We start from the raw sequence: 17,275 nt of genomic DNA on the forward strand, positions 1-17,275 counted from the left end.
TTTTAAATTTTTATTTTACAATTTATTATTGTGCGGTTTTCTTTGTGCCATCTATTATGCTTTTTGTATGCCTATCATATGCATACACAATACTAAGGGCCAATGGTTCAGCTATGGTTTATTGATTTTACTTTTGTACCAATTGTATTTGTATAATCATTTATATCTTTAGAGAATTTTTTGAGCAACGAGGAGTTAATGCTTTTTACCAAATTGTCCTGCCCTCACTGCTCTGCCCACTCCCCACCCCTTACACAGGGTATTTAAACTTCCTGGTTGCCGATTCCCGTGACTTTGAAAAAGTGCGTGCGCGCAAAACGCGTTGTCGCGGCAACAAGGAAGCTTACGGGGTTACGCCGGTCCCTGAGTCGATCTAGTCACCACAGCTTCCATCAGCGCTGACCGCTCTCCATTTTTACATCCCCACAGGGCACTCCCACCCAGCAGTGAGCAGCCACACGCCTGCCTGGCTCCACAAGGAGAGAGCGGCCACCAGGAGAAAGCGGTTTGGATCCAGCTGCGGACCGCGGCACTATCTCATCCCCTGTCAGCACGCCAGCCGGCTCAGCGTCCTGACACGTGGAGTACGGAATTTGGAGTTCCACCGACCGCTGCCTCCCCCTCCTCCATCACCAGCACACCCAGCTCCCCTCCACACACCACTGAGCGGGTCCTTCGTTTGGCTTGAGCAGAGCAGGGACATTGGCGCCTCCCCTGCTGCTAGTGTTTTTCCCCACCCTTAGATGCCGTCAGCTCCTCGTTGCTCTGGGGACCTCCAGTGACTCCGTAAGCCTTTCAATTCACTTTCCATTACTCCCCACTTCCTCTTGAATTGACAATTGGATTGTTTTTATATGAATATCATTGAACAAACTGTTCATGTTTACGGTTTGCTGCTATTTGTGGGACTGTTTTCCCTATCAACTCATTGAGGTTCATTTTGTTGTGCATAACAGTGTAAATTTGCTGTCCCCTCAAAATAACTCAACACACAGCCATTAATGTCTAAACCGCTGGCAACAAAAGTGAGTACACCCCTAAGTGAAAATGTCCAAATTGGGCCCAATTAGCCATTTTCCCTCCCCGGTGTCATGTGACTCGTTAGTGTTAGAAGGTCTCAGGTGTGAATGGGGAGCAGGTGTGTTAAATTTGGTGTTATCACTCTCACTCTATCACACTGGTCACTGGAAGTTCAACATGGCACCTCATGGCAAAGAACTCTCTGAGGATCTGAAATAAAGAATTGTTGCTCTACATAAAGATGGCCTAGGCTATAAGAAGATTGCCAAGACCCTGAAACTGAGCTGCAGCACGGTGGCTGAGACCATACAGCGGTTTAATAGGACAGGATCCCCTCAGAACAGGCCTCGCCATGGTCCACCAAAGAAGTTGAGTGCGCGTGCTCAGCGTCATATCCAGAGGTTGTCTTTGGGAAATAGACGTATGAGTGCTGCCAGTATTGCTGCAGAGGTTGGAGGGGTGGGGGGGTCAGCCTGTCAGTGCTCAGACCATACGCCGCACACTGCATCAAATTGGTCTGCATGGCTGTCGTCCCAGAAGGAAGCCTCTTCTAAAGATGATGCACAAGAAAGCCTGCAAACAGTTTGCTGAAGACAAGCAGACTAAGGATGTAGATTACTGGAACCACGTCCTGTGGTCTGAAGAGACCAAGATAAACGCATAGGGTATCAAGCGTGTGTGGTGGCAACCAGTTGAGGAGTACAAAGACAAGTGTGTCTTGCCTACAGTCAAGCATGGTGGTGGGAGTGTCATGGTCTGGAGATGCATGAGTGCTGCCGGCACTGGGGAGCTACAAATCATTGAGGAAACCATGAATGCCAACATGTCCTGTGACATACTGAAGCAGAGCATGATCCCCTCCCTTCAGAGACTGGGCCGCAGGGCAGTATTCCAACATGATAACGACCCCAAACACACCTCCAAGACGACCACTGCCTTCCTAAAGAAGCTGAGGATAAAGGTGATGGACTGGCCAAGCATGTCTCCAGACCTAAACCCTATTGAGCATCTGTGGGGCATCTTCAAACAGAAGGTGGAAGAGCGCAAGGTCTCTAACATCCACCAGCTCCGTGATGTCATCATGGAGGAGTGGAAGAGGACTCCAGTGGTGACCTGTGAAGCTCTGGTGAACACCATGCCCAAGAGGGTTAAGGCAGTGCTGGAAAATAATGGTGGCCACACAAAATATTGACACTTTGGGCCCAATTTGGACATTTTCACTTAGGGGTGTACTCACTTTTGTTGCCAGCGGTTTAGACATTAATGGCTGTGTGTTGAGTTATTTTGAGGGGACAGCAAATTTACACTGTTATACAAGCTGTACACTCACTACTTTACATTGTAGCCAAGTGTCGTTTCTTCAGTGTTGTCACATGAAAAGATAGAAGAAAATATTTACAAAAATCTGAGGGGTGTACTCACTGTTGTGAGATACTGTAGACCCCTATGCTCTATACTTGTAGGTGCACAATGCCCAGCAGCTGCCAGTGGATGTTCTACACCCCAAAAATGGAACACGATAATTTATTAATAATAAACTGTAGTGCTGGTACCCATGAAATATGATAAAACATTTATTTTTATTTCATTTTTTTATATCTTACAGTATTTATTGATATTTTTAATCATACTGAAATACGCAAACAGCAGGTGGAACATCGACAAAAAAAATTTAGAGCTAGAATTTCTAGAATATGCATCATAAACATCATGTCTCTTTATTCCAGATTGAAGCGTCACTTCCAAGCGGAGGAGTAAAGGAGGAGGTCCTCTGAGGAGATAAGTCTACCACCTATAAGGCCTCAACTTCCATAAATACTGAGGAGGTTGTGATGACGACTTTCTATAAAAAAAGGCAGAAGTCAAGAACGAGATCTCCCATCCCTATGTGGTCTTCACATTGCACTCCATAAATCCAATCCTAACTCCCAAAAAAACACTGAGCCATATCCATGTAGTTCTTGGGTGCACCTAAGAGACCAAAACCAATACAAACTAAAAAAAAAAAAGTCAAGCCATAAAATGGTAAAAGAAAAAGGGGAGGATCAAAAGTGGAAAGGAAAGAGAAGAGAGTCTCTCGAAATTGGCCTCCAAGCCAAGGAGAGGATGATGTCCAGGTATTAGGAAGCTCCCACAGCATCCATTCTTCAGCCACATTGATTTTGGAGATGTAAATCAAGGTGACATCCTTGATGTACAGAAAAATATAGACGTTTCTATACTAATTAATCTTAACGGTTGTGTGGGTTTTCCGATGTTTGTTAAGATAAGTCTCCCTTGAAAAACACTTGCCGCACTCAAGGCAGGAATGGCTTCTCCCCTGTGTGAGACCTTTGATGGTCGACCAGTTCTGATTTCCGTACGTCACATTTGTCACATTCGTTGCAGATAAACTGCTTTGTCCCCGTGTGGCGTATCTGATGTTCATTAAGACTGGACTTTTGCGTAAAACATTTGCCGCACTCGGGGCAGGAATACGGCTTCTCCCCCGTGTGAGTTATTTGATGACGGACGAGGAGGCGCTTCTGTGTGAAACATTTCCCGCACTCAGAGCAGACATACGGCTTCTCTCCTGTGTGAGTTCTTTGATGACGGACAAGGAGGCTTTTCTGCGTAAAGCGTTTCCCGCACTCGGAGCAGGAGTAAAGCTTCTCTCCCATGTGCAACCTTTGATGTCTAGAAAGAGTGGCCTTTTCTGTAAAACGTTTCCCGCACTCAGGACAGGAATACAGCTTCTCCATTCATAGTGGAGCTCATTGTCTTTTCTCCTCCACAATCTCCTGTTATGTCCTCATCTTCCATTCTACAACCTGGAGATAAAGTGAGACGATCCTCTGAGGGTTTCTCCATGGCGTGTCCTGGAAAAATATAAAAACATCATCAATAGATATGAGAGGGTTAGTTCACTTCCATCAAGATTCCATCTGGATCAGGTAGATATGAGCAGATGTTCTCTGGACCAATCAGTGAGCAGTAATAGTGTAGAGATAAGAGAAGAATATATTATGGCTCACCTGTGCTGATCTCTGTAGGAGTGTCCTCCTCTATGAATGTCCTCATCATTCCAGCTTCCTCCATATATTGCTGATCATCCCTCACATACGTCTCTTCTACTTCACCCTCAACTTTTATGATAACCAGATCTTCACCCTAAACCAACAGAATGGCAGAAAATAACATTTGTAACATAGAAGTATTCATGATGTGAGATCACATAGAAAATATCATCTTGTAGAGTCCACACATCATTTCCACATGTCAGAGTGTTCAACCATTTTATGTTCAAAACCACCGTATTTATGATGTGAAAAGGTATAAATTAAACTCTCTTCAGTAAGGGAGAAGTGGTGGACATATGAATTTTTGCGTGATCCTAGTCTGGTATCTAGGACGTCCAGTGCTCACTACCTCAGTGTTCAATCACTTTATGTTCCCTTCCTCGACCTGATGATGGTAAAGGGATGGTGTGACCTTCCTGTGTGGAATCCTGGGAATACAGAGGACGGGGACATGTCTCTGGTGGGTCTCTGTTACTAGGTGGTTCCATCACATCCTTGTGTCCTCCTGAAAGCTCCTCCATCACATCATACTCCTCATCCTCCTCCTTATACTCTTCTTTGACAACAATATTATAATCCCCAAGGTTTCCACTCTGGATATAAAAAAAAACATTCATTGTAACAAACATAAATAAAAAAAAGGTGCATCTCTGTGCTGTGGTGGGGCGGCAGCTGACACAAGTAAATAAACAGCGATGAAATGTGAATACTGCGGTATAAACATATGACAATGGGTGCCACTGCAGACTCGGTATTGGATAGTGGCCTGACGTCAGCACTAGTGTCTCCTCCCTGACGTGTTTCGTCCAAGAGGACGTTATGGCACCCATTGTCATGTTTTTATGATTCATTTTATTTTGGCTTTTAACATACAAATCCAATAAATACTACACTATGGAGACTTCACCTGGCTCCTGGTGAGCTTTATTTACTACAGCTACATCTGGATGGTGCGAGTTGCTGAACAGCCTTCCCCCACAACAGATGGCGGATCTACACTAAGTGCGTGTTTGCTGTTGTAATGGCAGCCAGCTTCTGGAGCACTGTACTGGATCACCTCTTCACTTTTCAAGTCACCACCAAATTTTTGTGCACATCTTTGCACTGAGCTATTGTGCTTTCAACAAGTTTATATTGCTGATCCTATCATGGGACTGTGCACCTAAATTTATATTTTTCACTATATCGGTTTTTCATTGTTGATTTTCATTTAAGATTGGACTTATATATATATTTTTAAACACTTTAACGGTATTTTGGACTTTATTTCAATTTGTTGTCCATTTATACCATTGTATTCACATTTTATCGCTGTTTATTTACTTTTGGCGCTACACACTTTTTCTTAAGATTGTAACAAACATGTTTGTGCATAAATCATAACTATCAGTGATTGTTCCTCATCTACCTGATGATGGTGGGGGATGGTGTGACCTTCCTGTGTGGAATCTCGGGAATACAGAGGACGGGGACATCTCTCTGGTGGTTTTCCACTACTGGATCCAGCTGTAAGAAACACACACACTGACTGAATACATTGTTTCTATGTGTTTATCAGATGATGGGGAATCTAGGTGGACCCCCCGTACTGCTCTCTCCTTTAAAATAAAGTCTCCTCTTACCCGGTAATGTGAGGGGCGGCTGATTGACCATCATGACGTCCTTGTAGAGATCCTTGTGTCCTTCTAACCACTCCCACTCCTCAATGGAGACAAAGACAGTGACATCCTGACACCTTATAGGAACCTGACACACACAATGATACAGTCACCATCCAGACACATCCCTTGTCTGTTACTGGATAATGTCCCAGAATTCCCAGCACCGCTCACCTCTCCTGTCAGCTCAGTGACCTTGGTGGTGACTTCAGGAATCTTTTTATTTCTCTATTCTATCAGGGAGGGAGGTGGAGGCAACGTGATGATCATATGAACATCAGACTTCACAGGAGGAAAACTTGCTACCTCATGCCACAATGAACTTCCTGTCTGTAGCTGACATCACTTCCTGTCTTCCATAGAGACTTCCTGTCTGGGAAGAAGTAATATTACCATCTTGTGGAGCTCAGAGGAACTACAGCCCCCGAGAAACGTCTCGTAGTGTGAACACGACCTTGTGCTATGTATGTATGTACTGTATATCTTTATAGATGGGGTCATCCCACTCCCACCAAGGGGGATAGAAATATATTACTGCCTAGTTCAGCCTTTCTCAGCCAGGGTTCCTCCAAAGGTTTCTATGAGTTCCTTAAGAAATGGAGAACTTTTGTCTCTCAGGAACAAGGATTTAATGATGATGTAAAATGTGTTTCTCCCACTGACTATGGACATAAGGGGCTCCTTTTCCCAATGGTCACCAATAAGGGACCAATAAACAGATCACTTGGAGTGAGCTCTGCATTTGGACTGAATTCAGGTTTAGATACAATTTTGCTTGTTTGTGGGGTCAGTGAACGGCTGAAGTAAAAGGGTATTCACCCAAGTTGAACATCCAGTTGCAGTATTGCTACTACTGCTAAATGTGGCAGCTTCCTGAGACTGATCTTGATGTGGCCTTTGTATTTGTGTCGGAGACCTGAAGTCAAGATATGTGGTGATGAGATCCTTCAACTGTTGTCAACACAGATCTTCAACAACAGAAACCGTTGTATGACACTGGAACTCAGAGTCAGCCTACCTACCCTACGCTTAGTCCCTAGTAATGTCTAATCTGTCATGCAACCTGAAGACAAGATCTGTGGTGATGAAGAAACCCTCCAGCCATTGTCCAACCAGTTTGGAACCCAGGTCTTCCCCAGCAGAAACCATGGTTACTGGAATTCCGAATCAGCCTACCTACTCTACGCTTAGTCCCTAGTAGTGTCTAATCTGTCATGCAACCTTTGTTGCAAAGCAAGATTTTGGTAATGAGAAAACCCTTCCGCCATAGTACAACCAACCTGGAACGTAGCTCTTCATAAGCAGTCATCCTGAAGACAAGATATGTGGTAATGAGGATATCCTTGAAATGTTTTCCAACCAGCCTGAAACAGAGCTCTTCACCAGCAGAAACCGTGGTATGACACTGGTACTCAAAGTCAGCCTACCTACTCTATGCTTCCTAGTGTATCTACTCTTTCATGCAACCTGAAGACAAGATCTGCTGTGATGAGGAAATCTTCCAGCTATTGTCCAACCAGCTTGGAATGCAGCTCTTCCCCAGGTCTTTAGCAGATCTCCTGCAGCCTATTAGCCCCCATTTCAATTTTTAGTAGATACCTTCCCTTTTTTCTAAGCAGATCTCCTGCAGCTTGTTAGAATCCATTTCTCTTTTTTTATCAGATCTCCTGCAGTTTATTAGCATCCTTTTCCTTTTTTTCTGAGCAGCTCTCCTACAGGCTATTAGAATTACCAGATCATTGACATATATATATAGGTTCAGGGGAACCCCACTCTTATTTATTAATTTTTAGGTGGAGCTCCCCATTATAATCATAGCAGACCCTAATCCTAGAAGAGGGTCTGCTGTGGATAGTAAAGAGGAACGCCACACTTATTTAAACTTTTGTGATCTAGTTAACCCTGTCCCTTTTTTTTTTCAATAATCTGTTTATTAATATCTTTTTCTACATCACAAACTCATCATAAAACATACATAGAAAAAAAATATTTCCAGAATACATACAAAAATAACACATTACATTCTATACACAGCAACCCCACAAACAAACAAAAAAAAAGGAGAACCCCCCCCCCCAGAACAACCCCTCCCTAAAACATAGAAATTCTCTCTCCCTAACCTCCAATCAGTCCCGCCCAAAAGCCCCCTACACCATTCCTTCCTTCTTGAGTCATCATACCTTAATTATTCTATAACTGGTAAATAATCTGTTAACCCCTATGCTTCCATCTGATCCCAAGATAAATGGTGTCAACCCTGGTAATGTCAGGTTAGGCATCCAACGGTCACTTGTGGTAGCTAGAGGGTCGGTTGCATGACAGACTAGATGCTACTAGGGACTAAACGCAGAGTGGATTGGCCAACTCTGAGTTCCAGTGCCGCAACACAGTTTCTGTCAGAAAAAAGTTGCGTTCCAGGTTAGTTGGACAATGGTGGAGAGTTTCCTCATCACCACAGATTTGGTCTTCAGGTTGCATGACAGATTAGATGCTGCTAGGGGCTAAGCACAGAGTGGATAAGATTATTCTAAGTTCCAGTATCACACCATGATTTCTGATGGTGAAGAGCTGCATTCCAGGTTGGTTGGACAATGGTGGAAGGGTTTTCACATTAATGAAGATCTTGTCTTCAGGTTGCATGACAGATTACAAGCTACTGGGGACAAAGCGTCGAGTAGATAGGCTGACTCTGAGTGGAGGTCCTATCTTGGGTGGGGGCACTTTCCTGGGTAGAGGCACTGTCCTGAGTGGAGGCTCTGTCCTGGGTGGGGGCCCTGTCCTGGGTAGAGGTCCTGTCCTAAGTGGAGGCCTTATCTTTTGTGGGGGCTGTATCTTGGGTGGAGGCCCTATCTTGGGTGGAGCCACTGTCCTGAGTGGAGACTCTGTCCTTTGTAGAGGCACTGTCCTGGGTGGGGGACCTGTCCTGTGTGGAGGCACTGTCCTGGGTGGGGGCCCTGTCCTGGGTAGAGCTCCTGTCCTAGGTGGAGGCCCTGTCCTAGGTGGAGGTCCTGTCCTGGGGCAAGGCACTGTCCTGGGTGGGGGCCCTGTCCTGGGTAGAGCTCCTGTCCTAGGTGGAGGCTTTATCCTGGGTAGAGGCACTGTCCTGGGTGGGGGGTTCTAACGGGGTAGAGGTCGTGTCCTAAATGGAGATCCTATCTTGGTTGAAGGCCCTATCTTGAGTTTAGGCACTGTCCTGAGTGAAGGCTCTGTCCTGGGTGGACGCACTGTCCTGGGTGAAGGCATTGTGCTGAGTGGGGGCCCTGTCCTGGGTGGAGGCACTGTCCTGGGTAAGGATCTTGTCCTAAGTGGAGGTCCTATCTTGGGTGGGGGCCTTATTTTGGGTGGAGACACTGTCCTGGATAGAGGCACTGTCTTGGGTGGAGGCACTGTCCTGGGTGGGGGCTCTGTCCTGGGTAAAGGTTTTGTCCTAAGTGGGGGTCCTATTTTGGGTGGGGGCCCTATTTTAGGTGGAGGCCCTATCTTGGGTGGAGGCACTGTACTGAGTGGGGCCCATTTCCTTTGTGGAGGCACTGTCCAGGGTAGAGCTCCTGTCATAAGTGGAGGCCCTGTCCTGGGGCAAGGCACTGTCTTGGGTGGGGGCCCTGTCCTGGGTGGAGGCACTGTCCTGGGTGGGGGTCCCTGTCCTGGGTAGAGCTCCTGTCCTAGATGGAGGCCCTGTCCTGGGTGGGCGCCCTGTCCTGGGTAGAGCTCCTGTCCTAGGTAGAGGCACTGTCCTGGGTGGGGGCTCTGTCCTGAGTGGAGACACTGTCCTAGGTGGGGTCCCTGTCCTGGGTGATGACCCTGTCCTGTGTGGGGGTTCTGTTCTGGTGGGGGTCCTGTCCTGGGTGGGGGCACTGTCCCTAGGCGGAGGCACTGTCCTAGGTGGAGGCAATGTTCTGGATGGGGGCCCTTTCCTGGGTAAAGATCCTGTCCTAGGTGGAGGCCCTATCTTGGGTGGCGACACTTTTCTGTCTGGGGGCTCTGTCCTGGATGGAGGCCCTCTCCTGGGTAGAGATCCTGTACTGGGTGGAGGCTCTGTCCTGGGAAGAGGCCCTGTCCTGGGTGGAGGCACTGCCCTGGGTGTGGGGTTCTGTCCTGGGTGGAGGCCCTGTCCTGGGTGGGCACTCTGTCCTGGGTGGAGGCCTTATCCTGGGTAGAGACGCTATCCTGGGTGGGTGGCCCTATCCTGGGTGGGTGGCCCTGTCCTGGGTGGGTGGCCCTGTCCTGGGTGGGCACTCTTTCCTGGGTCGAGGCAATGTCCTGGGTGAAGTCCCTGTCCTGGGTGGAGTCACTGCCAAATGTATTATCAATCTCACTCTTGGACTTAGTAAAGGTTCTGGTTCTTGTATTTACCTAGGGGTTTAGAGCAATATCCTGCTTGGGAAGGACCATTGCCCCCAACCCCCCCCCCCCCCCAAAAAAAAGAGGGCCACACTATCATATTTACTAAGAGGCAGAAGAAAATGTCCATGATGTAGATGAGGGTTACATATAGAATGAGAAGCACCAAGCTTCTCTCTGTTACCAAGACCTAGTCTAGCAATGCACAGAATGATACCAATTAGTATCTGACCAATCTTATAGTTTTTGCTTCATGTACAGACAGGATGGCGCTATGGAAGACAGGAAGTGATGTCAGGTACAGACAGGAAGTTCTAAGTCAGGGTTGAGTCGGGAGGAAGTAGAGAGAAGACATTGTTTGAAGTAGCAGCAGAGGAGGTAATAAGATATTATTTTCTATTTACACCCAGTAACCCCCCCCCCCCGTCATGTCCGTCCTCTTCCTCCATAGTCACTGTGATGTCTTTTATCTCCAGGAAATGATGATACACACATATATAGTGTGAAAATGTAGATTAACCCCTTCAGATCACATGACACTCTTATATTAATAAACCACAGACCTGACCAGAGAGGTGAGGAGGATTCTAGGAGGGTCACTTGATTTATTTTTTTATTAATACTCAGTTCTAGAGTTTTCCTCCTGTGAAGTCTGATGATCATAGGACCATCACATTGCCTCCACCTCCCTCCTTGACAGAATAGAGAATTAAAATGAAAATTCTAGAATTCACAGATGAGGCCACTGAGGTGCTGACAGGAGAGGTGAGCGGTGCCGGGAATTCTGGGACATTATCCAGTAACAGACAAGGGGTGTGTCTGGATGGTGACTGTATCATTGTGTGTGTCAGGTTCCTATAAGGTGTCAGGATGTCACTGTCTATTTCTCCATGGAGGAGTGGGAGTATTTAGGACACAAGGATCTCTACAAGGAGGTCATGATGGAGAATCAGCCGCCCCTCACATCACCGGGTAAGAGGAGACTTTATTGTAAAGGAGAGAGCAGTACGGAGGGTCCACCTAGATCCCCCATCATCTGATAAACACATAGAAACAATGTATTCAGTCAGTGTGTGTGTTTCCTACAGATGAATCCAGTAATGGGAACCCACCAGAGAGATGTCCCTGTCCTCTGTATTCACGGGATTCCACACAGGAAGATCACACCATCCCTCACCATCATCAGGTAGATGAGGAACAATCACTGATAGTATCATTAGGATCTGTACATTATCTGCATTGATACAATTGATGTCATTTTTATTATATATTCAGAGTGGAAACCTGAGAGATTCTAAAATTGAGGTTAAAGAAGAGATAAAAGAGGAGGATGATGAGGATGGGGTGATGGAGGAGTCATCTGCGAAAAGCACAGGGCGCCAGTGGTGGACCTGTCAATTCTGGTGTTCAATGGCAAATGCCAACCGAGCTCCACGGTGCCGGACAGTGAGCACAGGGCCCGCTAGCGAATGTCGGGCCCTCAGGCCACTCTCATAAAGTCTGTTTGGTCAAAGACATTCACACCAGTGGCCTGCTGGAGGTCATTTTGTAGGGCTCTGGCAGTGCTCATCCTGCTCCTCCTTGCACAAAGGAGCAGATACCGGTCCTGCTGATGGATTAAGGACCTTCTAAGGCCCTGTCCAGCTCTCCTAGAATAACTGCCTGTCTCCTGGAATCTCCTCCAAGCTCTTGAGACTGTGCTGGGAGACACAGCAAACCTTCTGGCAATGGAACATATTGATGTGCCATCCTGGAGGAGTTGTTCTGCCTGTGCAACCTCTATAGGATCTAGGTATGGCCTCATGCCACCAGTAGTGACACTGACCCTAGCCAAATGCAAAACTAGCCTAAAATGTCAGTGGCCTCCACCTGTAAAACCATTCCTGTTTTGGAGGTTGTCTCATTGTTGCCCATCTGTAGTTCACCTGTTGTGAATTTCATTAACACCAAAGCACCTGAAACTGATCAACAACCCCCTCTGCTACTTACCTGACCAGATCCATATCCCAGGAGTTTCATTGACTTGATTCTATACTCCGATTAAAAAGTGTTCCTTTCATTTTTTTGAGCAGTGTATGATAAGGCTTACCTGTAGGTACTGGTTAAAAAGAAAAAGAGACTTTACTTCCACTTTAAGGTCATAAAGCAATGGTTTCAATGTGTACTGTACTCTCAAGTATCATAGCTCATTTATTTGTATAAAACCACGCCTTATGAAAAAAAAAATTAGGGCGTCTATTTATAACAAAAATAAAAAATAAAAATTTGTTGGGAAATCTGACAAGCATTCACCCAGCCATGAAAAATTCTGACCGCATTTCAATAAACAGTGATTTCCTATAATCGTCAGCTCTATCTAGTGGCCATATTGAGACATTTTTCCTAAAAAAAAAAAAAAAAAAAAAAAAAAAACGTACCTCAGGGAGAGAAAAAAAACGTAATTCCACATTATGGCCACTGGAAGGTGCCAATGATTATAGATAAACTACGACCAACATTTGTCACAGCTCATGCGTGTCACATTTGTTCAACAATTTTTTTGTAAAAAGAAGACCTGTAAGTGTTTGTGAAATCTTCCACCACAAAATGTACTCAGCCAATGAGAGGTAATGACTCTATTTTTATTTTAAAAGGCCTAGAGGACCGCCTTTTAAGTGGTGGGGTTAACGTGTTTCGTCTTGAAAGACGACTTGAGAAAATAGAGCTCTTGCAAGAGTTTACACCACAAAATGTACTCAGCCAATGAGAGGTAATGTCTCCATTTTTGTTTTCTTCTCCACATGTCCAGCAACATTCACATAGAAGACATTTCCCGCACTCAAGGCACTAATACACCTCGAGGGTTGTGTGGGACCCCTGATGTACAGGAAGACAGGACTTCAGTGAGGAACAATTCCCTCACTCCGGACAGGAAAGGGGCTTCTCCCCCGTGTGAGACCTCTGATGTCTAGAAAGATGGGACTTCTCTGAAAAACGTTTCCCGCACTCAGGGCAAGAATACGGCTTGTTTCCCCATGTGCGATTTCTGATGTATGGAAAGATAGGAATTCCTTGAAAAACATTTCCCGCACTCAGGACAGGAATACGGCTTCTCACCCGTGTGCAACCTCTGATGTCTGTTTTGAGTGGACTTGTTTGAAAAACATTTCCCGCACTCAGAACAGGAGTATGGTTTTTCCCCCGTGTGAGATCTCTGATGTGTGAGAAGTTGTGATTTGATTAAAAAATGTTTCCCACACTCAGAACAGGAATGTGGCTTCTCACTTGTGTGAGACCTCTGATGTCTGACAAGTTCCAATTTTTGTGCGAAACAAGTTCCACACTCAGGACAGGAATATGGCTTTTCAGTCATGTGTGAACTCTGATGATAGGAAAGACTGGACTTAGCTGAAAAACATTTTCCGCACTCAGGACAGGAATACGGCTTCTCACCCGTGTGAGAAATCTGATGTGTGTAAAGATTAGATTTACTTGAGAAACATTTTCCACACTCAGGACAGGAAAATGACTTTTCCCCCGTGTGCAATCTCTGGTGTCTGTAAAGACTGGAATTACATGAAAAACATTTTCCGCACTCACAACAGGAATATGGCTTCTCAGTCATGTGTAATCCCTGATGTCTGGAAAGATGGGAATTCCTTGAAAAACATTTCCCGCACTCAGGACAGGAATATGGCTTCTCACCCGTGTGCAACCTCTGATGGCTGTAAAGACTGGATTTACTTGAGAAACATTTTCCACACTCAGGACAGGAGTATGGTTTTTCCCCCGTGTGAGACCTCTGATGTGTGAGAAGTTGTGCTTTGATTAAAAAACTTTTCCCGCACTCAGAACAGGAATACAGGTTCTCACCCGTGTGAGACCTCTGATGTCTGACAAGTTCCGATTTTTGTGCGAAACATTTCCCGCACTCAGGACAGAAATACGGCTTCTCAGTCATGTGTGAACTCTGATGATAGGAAAGACTGGACTTATTCGAAAAACATTTACTGCACTCAGGACAGGAATATGGCTTCTCACCCGTGTGCAATCTCTGATGGCTGTAAAGACTGGATTTACTTGAGAAACATTTTCCACACTCAGGACAGGAAAGTAACTTTTCCCCTGTGTGAAATCTCTGGTGTCTGTAAAGATTGTAATTACGTGAAAAACATTTCCCGCACTCACGACAGGAATACGGCTTCTCACCCGTGTGTAATCCCTGATGTCTGGAAAGATGTGACTTCATTGAAAAACATTTTCCACACTCAGAACAAGAATACGGCTTCTCACCCGTGTGAGACCTCAGATGTCTGTGAAGAAGTGCCTTATTTGAAAAATATTTTCCACACTCAGGACAGGAGTGCGACTTTTTCCCCTTGTGAGACCTCTGATGTGTGACAAAACGTGATTTTTTTACAAAACATTTCCCGCACTCAGAACAGGAATATGGCTTTTCCTGTGTGTGGGACCTCTGATGTATGGAAAGATTGGACTTCTCTGAAAAACCCATCCCGCACTCAGTACAAGAAAACCTATTATTTGTTGGAAAAACAGCACCGTCCCTCACAGTCTGAGGTTCTTCAGGATAAGAGGAATACGATGGTCCGGCACCGTCCCTCACAGTCTGAGGTTCCTCAGGATAAGAGGAATACGATGGTCCGGCACCGTCCCTCACAGTCTGAGGTTCTTCAGGATAAGGGGAATACGATGGTCCGGCACCGTCCCTCACAGTCTGAGGTTCTTCAGGATAAGAGGAATACGATGGTCCGGCACTGTCCCTCACAGTCTGAGGTTCCTCAGGATAAGAGGAATACGATGGTCCGGCACCGTCCCTCACAGTCTGAGGTTCTTCAGGATAAGAGGAATACGATGGTCCGGCACTGTCCCTCACAGTCTGAGGTTCCTCAGGATAAGAGGAATACGATGGTCCGGCACCGTCCCTCACAGTCTGAGGTTCCTCAGGATATAAGGAATACGATGGTCCGGCACTGTCCCTCACAGTCTGAGGTTCCTCGGGATAAGAGGAATATGATTGTCCATCTACACTGTGTGGTGCCGGATGGACATTTGAGGTAGTCGGGTTTTCTCCTGGACTATACTGTGTGATGTCCTCATCTTCTACTTTACAGTCTGGAGACAAAGTGAGACAATCCTCTGAGGTTTTCCTCATCTCCCGTCCATCCACTAAAATAAAAACAAAAAGATTATTACTAGACATGAGCAGATTGGTTGCCCTAAACCAGGACTCCGCCCACATCAGGCAGCTTTGTCTCTGAGGATCTGACAATTCCCCCTTCAAGGTAACTAGTAAATGGGTCCTCTGATCTCCTACCAGTTCATTTCTTTATTCATGGACCTTAGTCAGAGAGTGAGGAAACAACGAGAACTGTCTTTTAGAGCAAGTAACACCAGGAGAATTGCTCTGTCAGAGATCTTGCTGGACCCGGGCATTGGAAAGAAGACCCAAGACACATACTCCAGGTGCCTAGGTTCAGCAATGTCAATAGTTAAAAATCAACATTTTGCTGCCAGCTAAACCCCAGAATCGACATAATTCCAGTCTAGATACAGAAATTGTGTCTGCAACACAGAAAACAAAGACTATCCGAGAGAAAGAAGATTTAATGTGCAGGACGGGCAACACAACTCAAGAAAGTGACCAGGGTATTACAGGCTTTTATCACCCAGTTCTTGCCCTACTCTGGACCAATCAGTGAGCAGTATGGGTTGAGGAATGTATTTAGTGTTATTGACTCACCTGTGCTGATCTCTGTAGGAGTGTCCTCCTTTATAAATGTCCCCGTTATTCCATCCTCCTCCATAGACTGCTGATCATCCCTCACATACGTCTCTTCTACTTCAGCTTTAACCTCAAATTTTATATCAATCGGATCTCCACTCTAAATTAAGAAAATGAGAGAGAATATCATCTGTAAAATATAAGTTTTAATATTGTGACCTCACATAAGAAATCCACACATCGTCTCCATGAGTTCTAGATAGTCCGTCATACAAACCTTGTAACAGTGAGGGATGGTGTGACCTTCCTGTGTGGAATCCCGGGAATACAGAGGACGGGGACATCTCTCTGGTGGGTTTCTGTTATTAGGTGGCTCCATCATATCCTTGTGTCCTTCTGAAATCTCCATCACACCATACTTCTCATCCTCCTCTTTAACATCAATATAATAATCCCCGATGTTTCCACCCTGCAATATATTATAAAATATTTATTGTAACATACATGCTGATGTATACAGTATAACTATAAATAATTGTCAAACATCTACCTGATGATGGTGAGGGATGGTGTGACCTTCCTGTGTGGAATTCCGGGAATACAGAGGACGGGGACATCTCTCTGGTGGGTTTCTGTTATTAGGTGGCTCCATTGTGACATCCGTGTGTCCTGAACGTTTCTTCACAACACTAGCCTCACCATCCTCTTCTTTTATCTCTTTTTTAACATTAATACTATAATTCCCGAGGTTTACAGTCTGAATATATAATAAGACATTCATTGTAACAAACATGTTTGTGTATAAATCATAACTACAAATAATTGATAATCATCTACCTGATGATGGTGAGGAATGGTGTGACCTTCCTGTGTGGAATCCCGGGAATACAAAGGACGGGGACATCTCTCTGGTGGGTTCCTGGTATTAGGTGGCTCCATCATATCCTTGTGTCCTTCTGAAAACTCCTCCATCACTCCATACTTGTCATTCTCCTCTTTATACTCTTCTTTAGGAACAATATTATTATCCCAGAGGTTTCCACTCTGCAATATTTTATAAAACATTTATTGTAACAAACATGCTTGGGTATAAAGTATAACTACTGCCAGTTGTCAATCATCTACCTGATGATGGTGAGGGATGGTGAGGCCTTCCTGTGTGGAACCCCAGGAATACAAAGGACGGGGACATCTCTCTGGTGGGTTTCCATTACTGGATCCATCTGTAGGAAACACACACACTGACTGAATACATTGTTTCTATGTGTTTATCGGATGATGGGGGATCTAGGTGGAGCCTCCGTACTGCTCTCTCCTTTACAATAAAGTCTCCTCTTACCCGGTGATGTGAGGGGCGGCTGATTGTCCATCATGACGTCCTTGTAGAGATCCTTGTGTCCTTCTAAATACTCCCACTCCTCCATGGAGAAATAGACAGTGACATCCTGACACCTTATAGGAACCTGACACACACA

At 45.4% G+C, this 17,275-nt stretch overlaps 1 protein-coding gene across 1 annotated transcript in view; it reads right to left on the reverse strand.

Annotated features, from left to right (window-relative positions):
• LOC141106783 (uncharacterized) overlaps window positions 1-17,275 on the reverse strand; it is a 258,502-nt gene that overhangs the window by 12,378 nt on the left and 228,849 nt on the right. Inside the window, 9 exon segments of the mRNA XM_073597711.1 lie at window positions 3,352-3,566; window positions 3,618-3,734; window positions 13,019-13,084; window positions 13,086-15,244; window positions 15,819-15,960; window positions 16,078-16,269; window positions 16,351-16,557; window positions 16,638-16,844; window positions 16,926-17,023. Coding sequence (XP_073453812.1) covers window positions 3,352-3,566; window positions 3,618-3,734; window positions 13,019-13,084; window positions 13,086-15,244; window positions 15,819-15,960; window positions 16,078-16,269; window positions 16,351-16,557; window positions 16,638-16,844; window positions 16,926-17,023 — 3,403 coding nt within the window.

The sequence above is a fragment of the Aquarana catesbeiana genome, linkage group LG08 (assembly GCF_042186555.1).
Source record: "Aquarana catesbeiana isolate 2022-GZ linkage group LG08, ASM4218655v1, whole genome shotgun sequence".
NCBI classification, from domain to species: Eukaryota; Metazoa; Chordata; class Amphibia; order Anura; family Ranidae; genus Aquarana; species Aquarana catesbeiana.